The sequence below is a fragment of the Mustela erminea genome, chromosome 1, assembly GCF_009829155.1.
Source record: "Mustela erminea isolate mMusErm1 chromosome 1, mMusErm1.Pri, whole genome shotgun sequence".
Taxonomy (NCBI): Eukaryota; Metazoa; Chordata; class Mammalia; order Carnivora; family Mustelidae; genus Mustela; species Mustela erminea.
In genome coordinates this window covers 107,721,579-107,743,603 of record NC_045614.1, presented here as the reverse complement: position 1 = coordinate 107,743,603, position 22,025 = coordinate 107,721,579, and the positions used below count along the sequence as shown (strand labels likewise).

Here is a 22,025-nt window from a genome sequence, read left to right as displayed (position 1 = left end):
TAGATAACCTGCACAAGCCCCAGGAAATTGGAGAATACATGTCATGCCTTTGAAGAGGGGAGAGACTGAGAAAACCATCCCAATTGCAGATGATACAATTAATCTGAACCTTGATGGTTAATTAGAAGTATGTAGTCATAGCTGGGGAAAATGATTCTAGCCAGAGGAAGTAAAAAGGAAGACAGGAGGTAAAAGAACCTGGAATCTCATGGTAGCTACACGATGTTCAGTCCTGCTGGACTGCAGAGTGTGAGTAAGAGCCTGGGTAGGGGATGAGGCCAGAAAAGTGGTCAAAAGTTGGACCAAAAGGTTACTTAAGTTATATTTTTAGGAATTTAGATTTTATATTATAAACAACGGAGAACCTGTTGGGGTTTTTATTTTGGGGCCTTCTCTGGGTGCTGCTAGGTAGGTGAAGAATTGTGGAGGCAACTGTTAAGCAGTGGTCAAATGAAGAGATGACGGGGCTTGATTTGAGGCAATGGAATTAGATTTGACAGGCGCTTGGGTGGCTCTGTCAGTTAAGCGACCAACTCTTGATTTCAGCTAAAGCCCTGATCCTAGGGGCAGGAGATTGAGCCCTGCATTGAGCTCTGTGCTTAGGGCAGAGTCTGGGACTCTCTCTTCCTCTGCCCATCCCCCCTGCTCTCTCACTCACTCTCTAAAATAAATAATTCTTAAAAAAAAAAAAAAGAGAGACTTGAGATGTGTGGAGGTTCAGGGTCACAACCAGAGGGAAGATCAAACCCAGAGCTAGAATAATATTCTAGAGTTCTCAGTTATTGCCCTTTACAGGATTCACAGTGCTTTACTCTGAAGGGCAGTTCTGAGGCTGATGCAGAGGTTTAAGATCCTAAGTTAGGGTAATGATAGTGAGTATAAAGAGATTATTCAGAGATTATCAAGATAAAACACTAAATATAAATGAGGATTCAGACAGTGATGGATTATAGGTCTTAAATTAGAGGAGAACCAGGTATTATATTTCTGCCTGGGACTTAGGGATTTGGGAGGTATTCCTAACTGAAATAAATAAGTTAGAAAGGACGTTTTTCTGATTTTCACACCCTGGTAATTTTGACATTGCACATCAGTGGATGGATGAAATGCTGTAAATATTAATGAATTGGAACAGCTCACTCCATCTGCATCCTGGGGTCCCTGTCCAATGTCAGGTTTGGCGGTTGTTGACTACTCCTTTCCCACTTGATTTTTCTTCTTGGGATTCTGTATAATTGGCTGGATCTGGTCCTTTATGGAAGTAGGATTTGAAGTTACTAGGCTCAGCTTAAGCCTCACTTCTTTATATATTTTTAAGTTATTTTTTAAAAAGTATTTAAATTCACTTTAGTTAACATATAGTGTATATTAGTTTCAGTGGCAGAATTTAGTGAATCATCAATTATATATAACACCCAGGGCTCATCACATCAGGTGCCTTCCTTAATGTCCATCACCTAGTTACCTCATTCCCCCCAACCAGCTCCCCTCTAGCAACCTTCAATTTGTTTCATATAGTTAAAAGTCCCTTATGGTTTGCCTTCCTTTTTGTTTTTGTCTTATTTTTTCTTCTCTTCCCCTATATTCATCTGTTTTGTTTCTTAAGTTCGACATATGAGTGATTTCCTGTGGTATTTGTCTTTCTCTGATTGATTTATTTAGCTTAGCATAATACCTTCTAGTTCCATCCAAGTCATTGCAAATGGCAAGATTTCATTCTTTTTAATTACTGAGTAGTCTTCCTGTGCCTTTGTGCGTGTGTGTGTGTGTGAGTGTGTTATGTGTACACCACATCTTCTTTATCCATTCTTCTGACAGTGGACATCTGGGCTCTTTCCATATTTTGGCTGTTGTGCATATTAGGAGGTACATCTGTGTCACTTGGTACCTTTAACATTTGATTTGGCCTTGTCTTCTTTGCTGAGCTTCTGCTTTCTTCCCATCTGTTATCATCTGCATATAATTAATAGTTGCTAACTTCTGTACAGATTTTATATGAGTTTGGGAGATCCTAGTAGAGAAATCTTTGAAAACTAAGACCATGATTTTATATATGATCCTTAATTATTAGAAGTGAGTAAATGAAAAGACGATATATAAATAAAAATTGTTCTGAGTAGGTTTTTATTTCTTTTGAGTTCTTTGGTTTGAGTGGTTAAGAATCCTAAAATATTAGACCTATAAGATGAAGTCATTAAGTCCAAATACTTATAGCTGATAAATTGCCATGAGAAGATATGTTTCTCTTCCCTCTGTTTCTGTCTTGTATGTGCACACCACATGTGTACAAACCTGCATCTGTGCACACATCTTCCTTCTACAGCTATTTCCAGGCATGTTGAAAGTGACCCATTTCCATATAGAATAGTCAGAATAATTTTTATCCTCTCAGTTTCGTCAGAATAGAGTATATGGATTTTAATTCCTCAATGGCAGGAGGATTATTGCCCTCTGTAACACTTTTGAATTAGAAAATGCTATTTGTTAAACATGGAGTATACCACCAAGGCTGAGACTCACTGAGTATGTTTTTTTTTTTTTTTTTTTTAAAGTAGACTCCATACCCAGCATGGATTCCAATGCAGGGCTTGAACTCAGGACCCTGAGATCAAGACCTGAGTTGAGATCAGGAGTCAGACACTTAACCAACTGAGTCACCAAGGCTCCCCTACTGAATATTTTAAGTTTACTTGGCAGGGGACAATGAAAGGATATATTTGTTTAGGAAACAAACTGTACCCATGAGTCACAAATGTAAGTTTATTCCAGCATCTTTTTAAATAGTAAACTCTATGTATGTTTCTGGTCTTTATTCCTCACAACACTTTTGTATAAAGGTTGGTGTCCAGAGCCATCACATTCAGGAGTTTTGAGCTGTCCATTTACTTTTCTTGAAACCTAAAGCCAGATGACATGTACATTTGTACCCACCTCTGAGAGATTAAAGCCTTATTTTGTGTTTGAACTGCTAGTTTATAGGTGCTGTTTTAAAGGATCTGTTTCTCCCACCAAAGTCATTCTCTTGTTTCTTTCACCAAAAAGTATTGTGACTCTCTGAGTGCAGAGTAAAGATTTCCTCATGTTTGTATCCGCAGTGTTGAGCATAGGGCCTGGACCATAGCAGGTGTTACTTAAATCTTTGTTGAATGCATGAATACCCAAACAAAATCCGTGCTGGCCATGGTATTACATTTTATTTTCTTAGGGGCCTGAGTATTAAGGAAACTGGCATCAGCCAAAGAGGTGTCTATTGGGAACTGAAGCAGGGGAGGAATTTTAAGTATTAGTGAAACTGAAAAATACATCTAATTTAAAAATTTATAGAAATAATTTTAAAGTCATACCAGCACCCCTAGGTGATTACAGTGACATTTAGTGAGCTATCTCCCAAGTTTTTTCTATGTGTTCCATATCTGTATTTGGATATTTGTGGACATTAATCTCAGTCTTTGTCTCCTTTACATGTTCTTGAGAAAACCTGCTTCTCTGTTGGGTGGCCCCAGTATGGTGAGGTGATTTAGGAATGTAGAAAAAGCATGGGACTTTCCATTGTAGTGTCTGGGCACTGGATTCTTGTTCTGCCACTTATTTTCTCTGATCTTAGAGCAATGGTTTCACTACTCTGGGCCCCGCCTTTTTTGTCTGTAAAATGTGGTGATATCAACCTCTTTCATCACTCTCGTGAGGTTTAAGTAAAATAAAAAGTGTGCATGGGCTCAAAGTGAGTATTAATAAATTATGTTATTTTTAGGAAAAATCATGCCTTAGTTTCTTTATTCATACTGTTTTCACCTTTGTTTTTTAGTGAACAGCAAGACTGTGAAATTGCTCAGGAAATCCAGGAGAAGCTGGCTATCGAGGCAGAGAGACGACGCATTCAGGAGAAGAAGGATGAGGTACAACTTAGATAACACCCCTCTACCCCAGTGCAGAGGAAGGGCTGCTTTCAGTATTCACAGGCCCAGGGTAGGGTTGCTGGATGGGCAGCAGAGCTCTCGTCTTTGGGGTGCATAGTCCACGTATTCCCTTCCATAGACCACTGTTTATTACCCCTTGATAACCCAAGTGAAATTTTAAAAAATGATGATAATTCAACCTAAGGTATGGATTAGTTTCCTAGGACTGCTTTAACAAATTACCAAAAACTTGATGGCTTGAGGCAGCAGGAATATTTTCTTTCACAGTTCTAGAGGCCAGAAATCTGAAATCAGGGTTTTGGTGGGGCCCTGCTACCTTCTGGGAAAGATGCGTCTTTGCCTCTTCCTAGCTTCTGGTGGCTCCTGACCATCACTGGCATTCCTTGACATGTCGCTGCATCCCTTTAATCTCTGCCTCTATTGTCACATAGCCTTCCTTGTATATTTGTGTCCTCTTGTTTTCTTATAAGGGGACCGGTCATTGGATTGAGGACCTGCCCTAGTCTAGTATGATCTTCTCTTAACTAATTACATCTGTGAAGACCATTTTCCTGAATAAGGTCCTATTCTGAGGTTCTTGGTAAGAATGAATTTGTGGGGACATTATTCGACCCAGTACAGGCTCTATATCTATGGGCTATTCCTATAGTCTTGAGAGAGAGAGAGAGAGAGAGAAAGAGAAAGAGAGAAAGCAGATCCGAGTGCAGGCTGAACATGAGTCAGGGGTGTCATTGTGAGAATCTGGGAGCCACTGTTACTGTCCCTCTACGTCATTCGTGGCTTCACCCTCCTATGAGTGCTGCCTCAAACAACTAACCCATCCTTTTGAGTCTGTAGGTATTTTTAAATTGTATTGTTTTCCAGCTGAAAAATGACTAAAAGTAGCAATAGCGTTTTGTTGGTAAGAAGTCTTAAATTTGCAGTTAATGGTTGCTTGACTTTGTGTTGGACTTTTAGCATTTCTTACAGACATTTCCTTTTCAGTGTGTATTGATTCTGTGTCTGCCTTGTTTGAAACCAATTGTGCTGTTCTTGGCCACAGATTAAGATTATGTTAAGGAAGAAAATGATTTATAATTTTAAGAGTAGAATGGCCATATGATTTATTATATGTATACTCAACTACTTCTCTGGGCTAAAAGGGGGCACTATTAATAATTACATAAACAGGGCCTGTACATGTGATCACCCTGTTAAATAGGTGGGATGAGGGCCACCAGTAAACCAGCCTGCATATACTGCTGCTCCCACAGAGCCATCTTTGTTCCTGTAAGACCCCTTGTTCTGTGCCAGGTGAGCATGAGACACCTGGTATGTGTGTATTTAGCTGTTTCTTTAAGAAACAAACCATGATTTTATGATAATCAGAACTGCAAGTAAGATTTAAGGATTGCTTCTTATCCTTCCTGTTATCAACACAGGAACTCTTATTACAGGATGTGTTACTTCTCCATAGTCAAGACTTTGCTTTGGGGGTGAAACTGGGAACTGAAAGAAGTGATTATATTTTCTAAACAGGAAAACTTCTATTTGAAAAATAAGAGTAATGGAGTTGGCTTCTTATAAATGCTACTGGTGTCCTGTGGTCCACCCCGGCCCATTCAGGAAAAATAGGAAAGAAAGAGAAACCAAAACATTTTATTTAGGCGTGTAGAATCTAAACAGCAATCACAATAAATAGTCCTGTGGTAATACTAGATAAAGTAAGCAGTTTAGTAATTAACTCTTTTTCAGATGAAGAAACAGACTTGAAGAAATCAATGAGTTGTCCCCAGCTGTAGTAAGATGCCAGAGAAAGGTCTGTATAGTTCAGGTTCCCTGACTGACCACTTCTGACACAGATATCCTGTGACACAACAGAAAACAAGTAAACTTTGGAGTTAGAGTGCTTCGGGTCTGAATCTTAGCTCTTTAACTTTTAGCTGTGACTTTCAGAATCTCACTTCACGATGTGGAACCTCAGGTTTCAAATTGGAAAAGCCGTGATAATGGTACACACTCTGGAGGGCTGTTGTGAGGTTTAAGTGAGATCGTGTATGTAAGGCCTCTGGGACATAGTAAGTTTAATAATTTCTCTTTCTTTTTTACTTTCTTGACAGTCGTTTCCACACCACTTGGCCCTTTATAACAAAAATTTCTCTTATAAAAAGAGATGTGTGTTAAATTAGAAAGGGGGAGAGTAAACAGGCTTAAGTGTATTCCAGTCTGGTGTGATCTGAACAATCTTCAAGCATCTCTTTGCCTTAATAGGTCTCCCAGCTAGCTTGCCTTCCAGTGCCGTTTTACCTGCTCTGATGCCCCCATTCCCCAGCGCAGTGGAGAGATTAAAGGAGAAATCCAGTTGGGAGATTTCTTAAGACTAGCCTTAAATACTCCATTCAGCTTCTTTGATTTTCCAGCTGATGCCGTAGATTAGAAGATGCCTACCATGCCGAGATTTTCTCTTATCAAAAAATAGGACTGTCAGCTGACTGGCATGTTATTAATATTAAATGAATAAAATGTGCAGTAGTAAAGCTTGTCATTGAAGGATGTATGATATTTGTTTATTTTCGTCCCTGTGCCTCGCAGAGGAGACTGAGACTGAGATGGGATAATAGTGGAAGGTTTCTGCCCAACTCTTAAAAAAACATTGCCTGTTACTCATGAACTGTTCTAATTCTTTTTGAATTTTTTCTCTGTCTGTGCTCTTCTATTTCCTTGTGGAGTCTGCTTAGCTAGTAAGCTCTTACTAAATGTAAGCAGGGCTGTGGAAAATTCCTCTCTGATTTTCATCCAGATCTCATTTTCAGATTTTTGGGTTCAACTCTCTTCCGTAGTTTATAACCCCCCAAACAACCAGATGTAGAATCCAAGGCCTCTTTCCTCTTGGGGCAGAGGATTTTTCCTGAACAGCATTGTACATGAGAAGTTACACAACTCCATGTGGGTGAATTACCATATCTGGCTTTGTTTTGGTATAATTTTATTGTGCTTTTTAACAGAGCACAGATGTAAGGAAAATAGCATTTCCATGCAGGAAGACAGATGTACAAAATTTAAAAAAAAAAAAAAAAGAAGGAATGAAAGAAAGGAAAAAAAAAAAGATCTTTAGTATTCTTACCAGTATTGTAGCCTCCCTCTCCTGCTTCTTCCCTACTTTCCCCCTTCTCTTTCTTTTTTGCTCTTGTCCTTCCTCCCTCCCTCCCTTCTTTCCTTTCCCTCTTTCTTCTTTTTTCTTTTTTAAACTTTTTTACATAGTGTCACTATAGTAGTTGCATTTTTCCTTAGGCCCCTGTTGAAGCAGGGTTGTAGCCTTCGGGAATACTGGACCGCATGAGTTTGTAACTAAGAAAAAGTGAGCTAATTCCATTGGGATCATTCTCTTTGGTTACAGCATAAGCATTTGTCATTTCATAAAGCTAAAGAATGTGTGTTTGGTTGATTGAAGTTATTTTTAAATAAAACTCTTAAGCATATGTGTGTGTTTGTGTGTGTGTATCTATAGATATACATATGTGTCTTTTGAACTTAGGTCCAAATATATGTTAATGTGCAATATTTTAGGGCAAAACTTTTGTTTGTTTGCTTAAGTAAACATTAGCATGACCATGTTATGAAAAGTCTGTGGCACTAGTCCAACAGTTTGAAACCATTTATAATATGAACTGTTCAGAGACAGACTAAGTAACCAATGTACATTAAAAATTAATCTAGTGTGAACCATGGTACTTTTTCGTAACATTATTAAAATGATTAGAATTTCATGTTCTAAAAGAGTATTTATGTAAGCTGCTAATATTTAGAGCATAGCTCAAATAGCAGTACATTTTAGCTACTTAAAAAAAAAAAGCCCTATGTTTTGGTACTTTAAAAATAAGATTATACAGGGTGCCTGGGTGGCTCAGTGGGTTAAGCCGCTGCCTTTGGCTCAGGTCATGATCTCAGGGTTCTGGGATTGAGTCCTGCATCGGGCTCTCTGCTTAGCAGGGAGCCTGCTTCCCTCTCTCTCTCTCTCTCTCTCTCTGCCTGCCTCTCTGTCTACTTGTGATCTCTCTCTGTGAAATAAATAAATAAAATCTTTTAAAAAAATAAAAATAAGATTATACATATATGCCCAGAAAGGGGGGGAGTGAGTGGAAGGTTTTTAGTTGAGAAAATTCTTCTCTCTTATCTTGGTCATACGGATGTTTTTACTTCATAGAATTGGTATGTTGTTTTCCAGTCTTACACCTTCTAAAGATTATATGTATGATGAGTTCCCTACTGAATTAGGTGATAATTGCTAGTTGATAAAGAAGTATAGCAATATAATAGAATGGTTTTTTTTCTTCTTTTTTTTCTTTCCACTGATCATTTGACAATCACATTTTTAGATTTCCTCAGTTGATTTTATGCCAAAGATTTCCTCAGTTTGAAACCTACTACCATTGAGGAATGGAAGTGGAAGCTTTCAGGGAGAAGTGATGCCAATATAAAGTCATATAAACCAAAAAAATAGCCTAAGGAATCCAACATAATAGTTTAGTAATTTAAGAAAATATATATATTTATTTGAGAGAGAGAGACAGAATACGAACAGAGGGGAGGAGCAGAAGGAAGGGAGAGGGAGAACCCCAAGCAGACTCCCCACTGAGTGTGGAGCCTGCAGGGCTCAATCTCAGGACCTGGAGATCATTACATGAGCCAAAATCAAGAGTTGAACACTCAACTCACTGAGCCACCCAAGTGCCCCAGTAATTTAGTAATTTGTCATCTACTTGGGAAAGATGTGTTAGGCTCCTCTGGGCTCCACTACACCTTGTTTGTGATAATGCTTCTCTTAGGGCACTCACCTTTGCATGTTTTAAATTATGCTAATAATTTTGCTTCTAAAACTTAATAGGTAAGAACTTTGAGAATATTGGCCATATATGCTGTTTTTCTACAGGTCTGTAGGAGAATATTTAGCCCATCGAAGGCAGTCAGTAAAACTGTGTTTTTAGCCTTCATAAGCTTTTTAGCAGGTATATGTTGAACACCTTTGTTCATGGTTAAGGCAGAATCAGAGGCCATGCATACTGACAACTGATTTGTCTGTTTTCCTCTGTCTTTTTCCATGACTATATCCACTGCCTTGTCTTGATTTATAAACAAAACCTGGAAAGCCTACAAAAATAAGTGTTTTGTGCTTTATCTAGGAATAATACAAAAAATATTGCTGTTATTTTTGGTGAGGAAAATCTGTTTTGTATAGTTTATTTCAACTTAAATAAAATGTGAATTTTGTTATTAAAAAAAAAAAACTATGCTTTTATTAAAATGACTTTTTTCCTAGCATCTAGAGATCCTTAATTGTGTTTTGTCTTGTACTCACAGTTTCACATTTTCAAGATTTGGATACAGTGGAGAATTTTTATTCCAATAAATGTATTTACCAGGAAATCTAATTATGGAGTGGTTTTTTTTTTTGATACATTAGTGCAAATTAAGCCTACCTGATTAATATGATTAATTAAAAAATAATTGAAGCTGACTTCAGAAGGGCTTATAAGTTCTTTTAGGTTTGTTTTATCAAGTTACATTTTGTGAAACAGTAAATCCATAAAGTTTATGCTTTTTATGTTAAAGTCGTCTTTCTCAAAATAAGTTTGAGTATATTTGGGTATATTTGAGTATATTTGAGTATATTTGGGTTGTTATAGGAAGATAACAGGCTTCTTTTACCAAAGTTTTAAAGTAGGTGAAGGTGCATTTTAAAGAGTTAGATGTAATGTATGCTTTCTACTCAGTGCCTTGTGTTTTCTGGAGAACCTTTAGAGACTGGTGTTCTCTGAAACAGAGCTTTGGAAATGCTCTTCTAGACCAGCCTTTAACAGGAAGGAAGCTGAGGAGGACCAAGGAGGTTGTTTATGTCATGGGTGACTAAGCTGCACACAGCATTGTGACTAATTGTCATCTTTAGTTTGTTTCAGGGGAAGTTCTTTCTCCTGAAATCACCTTCCTGAAGGCAGGGCACAGTAATGCTAGAACGTGGGGAGGGACACGCACTTGGTGAAGCTGTAGCTCTTCACACAGCAGTCACTTGTCAGTGGGGCCCTGATCCTTTCCCTCATCAAGTATGGGCAGCCTTTCCTCTCACCCAGTCGAAGCTTACTCAAAAAAGAGCTGAGAGCTTAGAAGAACAACAGGTTTGGGTGCTAAGGCCCGTAACTGTTATTTTCCTTGATGAAGAGCACTTTCTTTGACTAGATAATGCAAGGCAAGAAGTGGCATCATCCTCATTTCTTTCCTGGTTCTTTACACTGAGAACATGGCTTATTACTGTGTATCCATTAGGACAAAATTCAGTAGCGGGAGGGCAAGTATAAGGTCTCTAAAGCATAGTTTAACTTAATCATTTCTGCTGGACCTGGTAATTTTCCCTTATATTTTTACTCCGTTACAGCAAGGGAAATTTCTGTAAAGCAAACAATTTATAGTGTTAGGTGCTTAGTAAACATGATAACTCAGGAAAATTTTGCATTTTCTTCCTATTTTGCAAGAAGCATAGAGATTTGGGAAACTCTACTATAATAATACTAGCTTTGGGAGAGCAAGATATCTGTCCTACTTCTCTCTCTCTCGAACTGATTGATATATTACTTTATAAGACACCAAATACAATGAACCTGGCACAGGGGCTATATCTGGTAACAGATTTATTAAAATGATGCATTAGGGAATCAAGCAAGACATTTGACTTTAAGACTGACTGGTAATGTGTGTAATATGTATATAAATTGACATCTATATGTATATATAGACTATGTAGATATAAATATGTATGTATATCTATAGATAAGTACGTATGTGTTTGTGGATACATGACCATATATATAGAGAGAGACAATCAAGTAGTTGATTGGTAGAAAGGTATGTATATCTTGCACAAAATTTATGAGACACTTCCAGCATAGAAATCCATTAAAGACAGTATGTTAATTAGTATATTCATGAGTTTGAATTTAGGTATTCATTTAACATACGGTCAGATTTGTAAGGCCATTTTGATGAACATTAAAAGCTGAGTATGTGGATAATCACTGCTGATTTACCTAGCTGCCACATCCATAATGTTCTACACTGACCTGAAAGTAATTCATTTATTCAGATGAATTTTTTTTGAAGTTTGCCTTCCAGTCTTAGTATATTCTTCATTTTGACTTATTTAAAAAATTGCAGAAGGCAGCGTAGTAATGAATTCTTGGTTCAAAATTTATATCAACATCTAAGCACTTCTTATATTCCCTATTATAAATATAAAGTAGGCACCTCAAACTTCTTGGGATTGTTATTTTTCACAAGTGAATGCTGTTGCATATTTGGTCTGTAAGAATCTGGCAACCCCGGGGCGCCTGGGTGGCTCAGTGGGTTAGGCCGCTGCCTTCGGCCCAGGTCATGATCCCAGAGTCCTGGGATCGAGCCCCGCATTAGGCTCTCTGCTCCATGGGGAGCCTGCTTCCTCCTCTCTCTCTGTCTGCCTCTCTGCCTACTACTTATGATCTGTCAAATAAATAAATAAAATCTTAAAAAAAAAAAAAGAATCTGGCAACCCCTAGGGACCTTCTGTCCAAAAAAGTGTACATGGAACAAAGTTTATGTGCTATTTTGTGGGTCTTTCATAGAAATAAGCTTCAGATTCAGAACACTGTAACTTTCTAGCTCAAACGTTTAGTAAGCCTTCATCCCATCCAGTGTGGATTCCAGAGTCCACACACACTGAGATTGTGTGTAAGAAGACCTGTGATCCAGTCTCAGACTGTTTATCTAACCTTACCTTTCTCTTTAACACCTCACTTCCTGTGTTCTAAATGGACTGTTGGTTGTTCCCAATACAACATTCATATTTTTTCTGAGGTGGTTCTCCCTCCTCACTTTGCCTATTGGAATCCAGTTCTTTATTCAAAACCTAACGCAAATACAAAGACTTGCACTAATTAACTTAAGCAGAAATAAGACTTGCCTCTTATATACTCACATTGGTATTTTTACCCTCTTATTGAGGCATTTATGATTTAATTGTATTATAATTATTTACACATACCTTTGTTTTCAGATGATGATGGTAGTCTTTTAGGGGCAGGGTCAGAATGTTATTTATCACTCAGTAACCGCTAAAAACTTGCCTGGAGATGAAGCAAGGGGGAGACAGAAAGAATACTGTTTTCTCTTCTTCAGTTATGACAGTAGTGCTCTTAATGCAAAGCTAAATCAGAATCAACAGAAGAATTCTTTTATAAAATTTTAAAATTAAATTATACATACAGTTTATAAAGTTTCATAGATTACCACACTACACTCTTCTCCATCCAGACTTACTGAATCATCAGCTTGGAAAAAGGGCCTGCAAATAAGTATTTTACAAATTATATTGTATAGCCAGCTTTAGGAAAGCTAGGTTTGTATGTCTTCAGATTGAATTAGATTTAAATTTAGTTGAAAACAAAAAAAAAGAAAAGTCTTTCTTGTTCATCTGGATCATGCACCACTCCTGTTGGGCTATTATGGATGGCATTTGAATAGCATGAGCTTAATACCTGAAAGTCTGGAAAGCTATGGACAGAGCCCACAAAAGCTTGGCAATGGAATATCAAACTACTGACTTGTAGGGCCACTGGGTGGAACCTGTTCCACTGTAAAAGGTTTGTTCATTCTCTCGTCATACTGATTAGCATTCTCTCTGTACTTGTAGGACATAGCTCGCCTTTTGCAAGAAAAGGAGTTACAGGAAGAGAAAAAGCGGAAGAAACACTTTCCAGAATCCTCTGGATCCAGTGTTTATGGAGATAGTTACTATTACGAAAATGGAGGTAACAATATGATTTACTCTGTCCTTAGACTCAACCATAAGACACCCCTTTAAATTTGTAAAGTGACCTCAGGGGCTGTGTGGATTTGTGGCCAGATCCTCTCTGAATCTAATGAATTCAACTGTTCTTAGTTGAATGATCAGAGCTATTTTTATGGCTGTTAAAACAACTGTGGTTTTGTAAGATTTGACATGCATTCTGTTGTGCTGTAGCCATTTGGAATGCTGTACTACATTCTAAGCACATAAACTGGGGTGTAGAAAATGGGGTGAGTCTCTGGGCTTGGCCTTTCTCAAGGAGTGTGGGCAGAATGTCCGAAGTAGCAGAGAGCCACGGATAATGAAGATGGTACGTCCTACATCAGCTGGTAACAAAGCTTCTTTCTCTGCCTCTTGCCTATTCAAACGTTTACCAATGAGTATGTGTGCTGATGACAAAATTAAATTCTAAGACACTCTGTTCATTATTTGTCCTTGATGCTTCCTTGCTGTTTGACTGCCGTATAGAAAAATTCCTGAGGACAAGAAGTCCCTTCTCAATTTCTCTTCTCTAGTGCCTGCTTTTGCAGTGTAGTGGTGGCAATGGCATTGTGGTGGCAATTGTGGTGCCGGTGATTCTTTACCTTAAAAGTGTGTTGGGAAAGGAGTATTTGCAAGTATTGTTCCATCTTCTTTAAAGATCTGTCAAAGGAAAGACATTTCTTATATTTCTATTATCAGTATTTTTTGTAGTTCAACTTGGAGACCAGACTTAGGTTAACAAGTAAGTAAAACCTGAAGCATCTCCTAAAGAGTAAAGATATTAAAGTCAATGATCCCCAATGCCCTTGTGAGATAATTGTCAGTACTTATCTATAATTTCATTGGAAAGGAGAAGCAGGTATTTATTTGTCTTTGATGGGTAGAATGAAAGGAATGCATATGTAGATGCTAGGATTATTATAGTTGAGTACAATCTTACCCAGTCATGCTCTAAATTTATTGTTATCAGTAGAGCTTGGCTCTACTGCTGTTAATAAGCAGGTTGATTATTTATTGTTTGTGCTCTTCTTCCATATGCAAAATGCTCAGCTCTTTCTTGATAGTCATTTTCCTTATGCTGGTTTTTTTTAATGAAATCATGTAGTACATCATTTAAGAAGAAAAAAAAAATATTGCCATATATTTCTGTAGCTAGAGACCAGAAGGCAAAGAGTTTATTCTTCAGCTTTAATTAAAAGCTTAGAAATGTGCTATGGCGTTTTTCATTTGTTTTTTATTTCTGCTCTGCAATCATGTTCACTGCAAATAAAAACAACCATTTGAAACTATTAAGTCTATAAAAACATTAGGATGGCAAGTAACTAAGTATACTAAAGTATTAATTTTGGCCTTCCTCTGTTAAAACCTTTGGCTAATTTCAGTCGGGACTCAAATCTGGTTGATTTAGCCAGAGTGCTGTCATCCTCTAGGGCAGGAGACTATGTTAAGAATTCAGTGGTTTTTCTTAAAGTTAAAAAAAAAAAAATCATGAAGTTGTGACCTCCTGAGCATATGCATATAAATATTAGAATTCCTCTTCAATTGTGTTGTTTCTGCGAGTTTATAGTTTGCGGAACATGTGTAAACCTCATTCATTTGCCTTTGAGTTGGACCAAGATGAGTTCCACAGAAACCACATTATAATTCAGCTCACATGCACAAAGTGTAAAGTGTAATCCTTATTCCTTTGCAGTGGTCTTTTCCCAACACATAGGGATATTATTTAATCGTACTTCTCTATCTTTATGTATACTATGATTTTTGCCTTAATTATATAATAATTAAAGTAGACATTATAGAAGTGGTTTTCTTTTTAGCTTTTATTTTCTTAAGTTTAAATCTTAAAAATGATCATTTGTAGATTTTCTGCAAATTTGAAATTATCTAAAGTGTATGTCAGATTGATATCAGCTGAAATGCTGTCTTGTTCATTTGTGAATCCATGTTTTTCTTTCAAAGCCATACCTGTATCATAGGCATATGGATCATTTTTTTTTTTAATCAGGCTTTTGGAGTCACAAGACCTTAGTTCAAGTTTCATCCCTTCTATAGAACAATTGTAGTGTTGGGAAGTTATCTACTGTAATCACAGTAAGCCTTTTTCTTATTGATAAAATGGAGATTTTAAAAATAAATCCTTCACATGGATTTTGAGAAGATCAAATAATGTAATTTTGGTGAGGACTTAAACTCTTAAGTACTATTGTTTATGCATATATCAGTATTATGTGTATACAACAATATCTTGCGTATCTATACAAAAATCATCTTATTTTGAAAGACAAACATGGAAGCACACAAATGTTTATATATATATATGTATGTGTGCATATAAATATATATGCATTGGCTATAAGTAAGTTAATTATATTTGCCAAATAACCTAGTCTCAAGAAATATACAAGTCTCAGTCCTTAAACTGGATAGGGTTTCAAAAGATTCAAGCAGATTCCCCCACCTCAGTCTTTTTTCTTTCTGAGGTTTAAAGTTATCACAAGTGAACTAGACAACATGTATTTTTCCTGTCAACTCTGTGAAAATATAGTGACAGCTCTGTTCTGATTCTTGGAGCACACTTACCTAAAGTAGAAGTACTAATATTAGTTAACTTTTTAGAAAGAGTTAAAAACAACAACAAAACAATCATAGTCTCACATATCCATGTCAGAAACAAAGCCCTTCTTGTTTTGGTGGGCTGGAAGGCAGACTTCATTCATGCAGCTCTCTGTGGGAACACTGGTATTAACACTAAACCATTGTTCCCTGGATGTGGTCATCATTTAAGTAGCGAGTCAATATTATATTAATAATTCACAGCAGTAGTCAATTGATTCTTTCTCAATTGTCAAGATATACTTAAAATAATAGTTTGGTAAAAGAATAGATACCTCTATCATAGAGAATAATTGTTCTTTTTCACTTTTATGTAAAAAATAAATTTAATCAAAAGTTCTGTAGATAATTTTGTAAACTTTTTGGAAGACAGCTTTTAATTTAGATATCTATGAAGCAGATTTTCTTTTCTTCTGGAAAACCCAAGAAGAAATGATTAAGGTTTTGAGAACCCTGATGACATCAGTGATACATTTAGTGTGTATCTCCCCTTCCTTTCTGTTCCTTTATTTGATTAGCAATAACAAACTTAAAAAAAAAAAAGAAACAAAACCCCCCAAAATTAAGAAAATATATAGTTCATTATTTCCTCTATGTCCCATCAAATTGGGGTAGCTGTTTCAAATGCAATTCAGCAAGTGGGTAATTTCAATAGGAAAGGTATTTTAGCTAATCTACCAGTTTTCTGTGGAATTAGGATATCTTTTTATTCTAGAATGTATTGAGTCTTAAATATGCCTTGTCGTTAAATATGCCTTGCAAAGTGCACAGTAATATCTTTCCTTCATTTTCATAGTATCTTCCTGCCTCAGTGAGATCTAACAAAAGCACCCCTCTATGTGCTATTTTGTGTTACATTTGGGACTTGTATAGTTAGCACACACTGTATTTTTATACAAAGAATACAGTATCGACTCATTTTTTGAAATGAATACAGGGGTGGAAGTGACTCCTTTTCCTGTATTCTGTTATGGCATCCCTTTTTAATTTTTTCCTCTGGCAAAGTTAAGGAAGTTTGGGAGCAGAGTTGTCTAAAGATAACAGGGTCATTTACTCACTTAAAATTGTCTATTCCATCCTCTTCCACATTGAACTGCATGGCTGGGAGAGAGTAGGGAAATACTAAAATCTGGGTCATGTCTCCAAATGAAATGGAAACTAGCAGCATTCTGATAGAGATTTATTGTCATTTCCAATAAGAATATTTGAAAGTCTCTTCCTGGAATGCTTAGTTATCACCAGGCTTAGTTGTTTTCTGTTTTATAAGACTCTCTCAATCCCTATTTTCTCCCCACAGTAGTTCCAAATTGGTTTTATAAGTAGACTTTAACATTTAATGACTGTGGTTTTTGTTATTGGCAAATATCAAAGTACTATACTAACTCCCTATTCATAATCAAGCTCTTCTTTCAGATTTATTTAACATAATTTTATTTTAGTCTTTTACGTTTTTGACTGAATACCCAGAATCCTTCATGTATACATGGACCATTCCAATAAATGCCTGTCCCCTATTTTCAGTTAAGTTGACAAAGTAGTCTTCTCCATTTTAAAATACATTAAACTTGGGCCCTGTCTTTCCTGCATAGTGAGTTCATACTCTCATTAAGTTAACCTGCATTTCTATTTTTCACATCCCTCCACTTCCACTCAGACCAGCCACAGTCCAGGAGGGCAAGGGAATTGGGTTCTGGAGTCTCAAGGTCATGTAGACTCCAAAGTGATGGAAACACTGTGAAGCAAAGGAACAAGAAATCCAAACATCCAGTGGAGAAGTTGGAAGAACTAGAAGATCATTGTTCATCAGGGAAATGTCTGTCATCCTATAGCTTGGGCAAAGTGAGGGCCAGTTCCCAAACTGACACAGAGCAGCGTGAAAGGAAACGGTCTGATCATGAGAGACTTCGGAGACCTCCACTTCCCAAGATCAGTGGTGAGGTGTTTCTGAGTACTGGATTTGATGATGGGGAGGCTAACAGTATCCATCGAACTTGGAATTGGGAAAAGCAGTCCAGACACCAAGACCAACTTTCACCCAAGTCTTCACAGAAAGCAGGGCTTCATTGCAAGGAAGCTGTTTATGGGAGGGACCATGGGAAAGGTGAGCACAGACAAAGGAAACACAGGCCCAGGACTCCTCCCTTCTCAGAGAGTGAGGAACAGCTCCAGCTCCATGACACAGGTAATAAAGGACAGTCACTTTGAAAGTCCTGGTATCCTGTATATGTATACAAGCGAATGTATTTAATAAGCATCTTAAGCAACCTATTCTTTATCTTTAGTTTATACTCATGGCTTTAAAATAAATCCTGGAGCCAAATATTATAAAAGGTATCTACTTAAAATCAACTTTACAGTAAGAGGAAAAATATTTGTACCTTTCTCCTACTGCTTTCTAAGAAAATACACCAGTTCCTTACAAAGGTCTTTTAGCCCCAGATTGCAGTGGAGGTGCCCGTCCTGGATACACTTCTTCATTTGCCAAGACCGTATACCAGAGATCAGATACCAAATCAAAGCTCCTGAATTTCTGGTTGTAAGTAAGAGGTATTGACACTGTCTTCATAGTATTTGCCAAACTAGATAACCAATGAGTCTGGAAGTACCAGCTTCTCTTGGTCTCATCTTTCCCATTTGTAAAGTGAGAGATTGACTAGGCAGTCTGTTATAACAGCATATTTCTAATTGTGGGCCTTGGGCTATTTTTGTCAGAATCAGCTGGGCTGTTTCCTAAAGAGGCAGCTTTCTGGATCTCATATGATCATTTCTGTACTTTCTTCTGGTGGGGTGGATTTGTTTTTGACCTGTACTTTAAGTTGGAAGGCCATTGCCTTAAGTTTCTTTCTAAGCTGTAACCATCTAGACTCTAAGACTGCAGTTGGTGTTCTGAAATGTCAGTATTGGGTACGTTCTGTTCTTGGGGTTTGTTTGGAATGAGGTGAATGTTAGACTTGAGCCTCAAATTTTCTGGCATCTTTGAGGCTCTGACATCCTTCATTGACACAGTAATGGTTTTCTCTGTTCTTATCTGGAAACTGCTGTGGTGATGTTTTCCTTGTGGCTGTACCACTATCAGCCATAATCAGGCCATACTCCTCTCCCTCATTCTATTTTACTCTTCCTGAAGTTTTACAGAGACACGAGGGTTACTGGGGAGTTCCATGGAGGCATCTGTTCTTATTTTCTTCCTTCTCACTGCCCAGCCAACCACTTTTTCTGGGTCTGGAACTGGTTTCTACGTTGCAGATTCAGGTGGATTTGGTAGGTTTCTTCTACATGTTATCTCTTCCTATGATGTTAGTCATTTAAGCTATTAAAAGACGAGGTCGTAAAGAAAATGAAACTTCAGTTCAGCAACCACATTGAGTATCTGCTGAAAATATTCTGCCTCAGGCTTTATGTTCTGGGATATATGCTTGGATCTGAGCCCCAGAGGTATAAGTCAGTAGAATAAATGTAAACAATTACAAATTAGATGTACTTTGAACAAAGAGCTATGTGGGAGTAGAGGAGGCAGTGATATGATCTCTCTATAACAAGTTATACTATCTATATCCAAATGTAGAAAGGTATGTTGGAGTCATAACATGGTGAAGGATTGCTCCTATCTCTACATTTCTGATTCTGTGATTCTGCTTTTTAAGTATGCTTTGAGAGCCGGTTATGGCTTTTCATTATACTTGAGGCTTTCTTAAACAGGCTTGAGAAAGGTAAAGCTAATATGAAATAAAACACTGATTCACAACCCTCCTACTGGAATTGTGGGTAAACTCCCTCTTCCCTGCTACCCCCACACCCCCCAGTAGTTTAAAAAAACAATGTGGCTAGGCAGCTACTAAAATGGCTACAGTGTAGCTGCTGATCTGTCATTCTGTACTCATCTTTACAAATTTTACCTTCCTAGAGATTTGAGGTATTTGATTTTGTGACCCTCTAGAATAGAAGATTACTTAAAATGCAATTATTAAATACTGGTGTCTATTCTTGTTTTTATAAAAGCACAGTTCTTAAAGTTGTTAGCATAAGCCAAAGTTTTGTTTAAGTTAGTAATGAAGAAACTACCAGGATGACAAAGAGCTAGGTCTAACAGAATTTGCATAGTCAGTTGAAAAAGGAATGCAAAATACAATTGCTAAATTAAATATAAGATCAGTTAACTTTCTGAAGGACTTTAAAACCCTATCTCCTATGAGGGTAAGTTCTCTAATGAACTTTTAAGTTATAACAGCTTATTACTTCCTGCTGGTTAACTTCCAGCCTCTTAGGACCATAAGACATTTATATCTTTCTGCTGTGACATTCCCTAAGCTTCAGACTAGCTTATTAAAAAATATTCTTGCATGATATTCAAGAATCTATCAGTCCTCATCTTACCTTATTCCAAATTTGGGATAAATGTGTCTTCAGTATTAATACTTCTAATAATTTTAGCTTATTGTGTGAGAATTTAAAGGTAAGCTTTATTTGTGTTTGTTCAGGAAGGTTCTTGTGTCCTAAACTGGAGAATGATGAACAAAAGACAAGCAAGAATTAAATTAAGAATTGAATGTGCAGGGGCATTTGGGTGGCTCAGTCAGTTAAGTATCCAACTCTTGATTTTGACTGCAGTCACGATCTTTGGATCATGAGATTGAGTCTCCTTTCAGGCTCTGCACTGAGTTTGGGGCCTGCTCCGAATTCTCTCTCCTCTCCTCCCTCTCTCAATCTCTCTCTGTCAACAAATAAATAAATAAATAAATAAAAGAATGTGCAGCCATTAAGTATGGCTCACCTGATCTTTTTTTTTTTTTTTTTAAAGAGTTTATTTATTTATTTGAGAGTTAAGAGAGAGTAGGGTAGGGGGACAGAGGGAGAAGCCAACTCCCCACTGAGCAAGGAGCTTAGTGGGGAGTTGATCCCAGGACCCTGGGATCATGACCTGAACCTGAAGGCAGATGCTTAACTGACTGAGTCACCTAGGCAGCCCTCACCTGATCTTTTGGAAGCTAGTTTTTGGATTGTTAAGTCTACTGAGATAAGAGCAGCCATTCTGTTAATTTCCTTCAATTAACTCCGCTTTTAACATTTTTAAAGCATCTCCGTTTTCTATAATGAAATGCGTAGACTTCCAATGTAGTGTCTGAAGTTTGTCTTATATACTTAAAAAAGCTCTTTTTACTTCTGGTACTGAGCATACTGCATGCAGTCACCAGTCCTGCCAGAAATCTAATAATTGAGTTTTTTTGCTTGTGAGACATGTACATTTCAATGACATATCAATAGTTCAAATAAACTGTTTCTCCACTAGATATTTGAGACTTAGAGAGATATTACCTCAAATACTTACTCATTAACTATTCTGTTCATTCATTCATGCATTCATTTATATTGAGGTATAATTAACATACTAGTTTAGTTTCAGGTGTACAGTGAAATGATTCAATATTTGTGTATATTGTAAAATGTTCATAAATCTGGTTAATATTCATCACCATATACAAGCACAAATGTTTTTCGTGTGATGAGAACTTTTAAGATGTACTCTCTTAACAAAAAAAATATGTATTCTCTAACACCTTTCAAATACGCAGTATAGTATTATTACCAATAGCTAAACCATATTTACTTATTTTATAACTGGAAGTTTGTACCTTTTGACCCCCTTCAACCATTTTGCCCACTCCTTACCCTCTGCCTCTGGCAACTCCCAGTCTGTTCTATGTATCTATGAGTGCTTTTCTTTTTTTTTTTTTTTTATGATTCTCTATAAAGTGAGGTCATAAAGTATTTGTTTCTTTATGGCTGACTTAGTTGACTTAGCATAATGCTGTCAGAGTCCTTCCATGTTGTTGCAAATGGCTAAATGTTTTTGCTCATAACTGAATAATATTCCATTGTATATATACCGTATTTTTTTATCTGTTCATATGTTGATGGACCCTTAGGTTGTTCCCATTCTTAGCTTTTGTAAATAATGCTACAGTGAACATGGGGGTACATATATCTTTTTGAGTTAGTGTTTTGGTTTCTTTCAGAAAAATATCCAAAAATGGAATTTACTGGATCCCATGGTAGTCCTATTTTTAATTTTTTGAGGAACCTCCATACTGTTTTCCATAGTGGCTGTTCCAGTTTACATTCTCACCAACAGTGCACAAAGTGTTCCCTTTTCTCCACATCCTCACCAACACTCATTATTTCTTGTCTTTTTGATAATAGCCATTCTAACAGGTGCAAAATGAAATTTCATTGTGGTTTTGATGTGTATTTCCCTGATGATTAATGATGTGGAGCACCTTTTCATGTACCTGTTGGCCATCTCTATGTCTTTGGAAAAATATTTATTCAGAACATCTGCCCATTTTTAAGGCAGATTGTTTTTTGCTATTGAGTTGGATGAGTTCTTCATAGATTTTGGATAGTAATTTCTTACTAAATTTGTAAATATTTACTCCCATTCCATAGGTTGTCTTTTCATTTTGTTAATGGTTTCCTTTGCTGTGTAGAAGCATTTCAGTTTGACATAGTACCAGTTGTTTAGTTTTGTTCTTGTTGCTTTTACTTTTGGTGTCAAATAAAAAAAAAAAAATCATTTCTAAGAGCTTATGTTTCCTTCTTAGAGTTTTATGGTTTCAGGTATTATGTTCAGGTCTGTAATCCACTTGAGTTATTTTTTTTTTTAAGAT

The 22,025-nt window shown here is 36.9% G+C and overlaps 1 protein-coding gene across 2 annotated transcripts in view; it reads left to right on the top strand.

The window, feature by feature from the left end:
- CCDC50 (coiled-coil domain containing 50) overlaps positions 1 to 22,025 on the top strand; it is a 65,273-nt gene that overhangs the window by 30,689 nt on the left and 12,559 nt on the right. Inside the window, exons 4-6 of one of the 2 annotated variants that reach the window (XM_032337823.1) lie at positions 3,806 to 3,896; positions 12,610 to 12,727; positions 17,015 to 17,542. In XM_032337823.1, coding sequence (XP_032193714.1) covers positions 3,806 to 3,896; positions 12,610 to 12,727; positions 17,015 to 17,542 — 737 coding nt within the window. The remainder of the gene's footprint in view (positions 1 to 3,805; positions 3,897 to 12,609; positions 12,728 to 17,014; positions 17,543 to 22,025) is intronic. The other variant, XM_032337830.1, reaches the window with a different exon arrangement.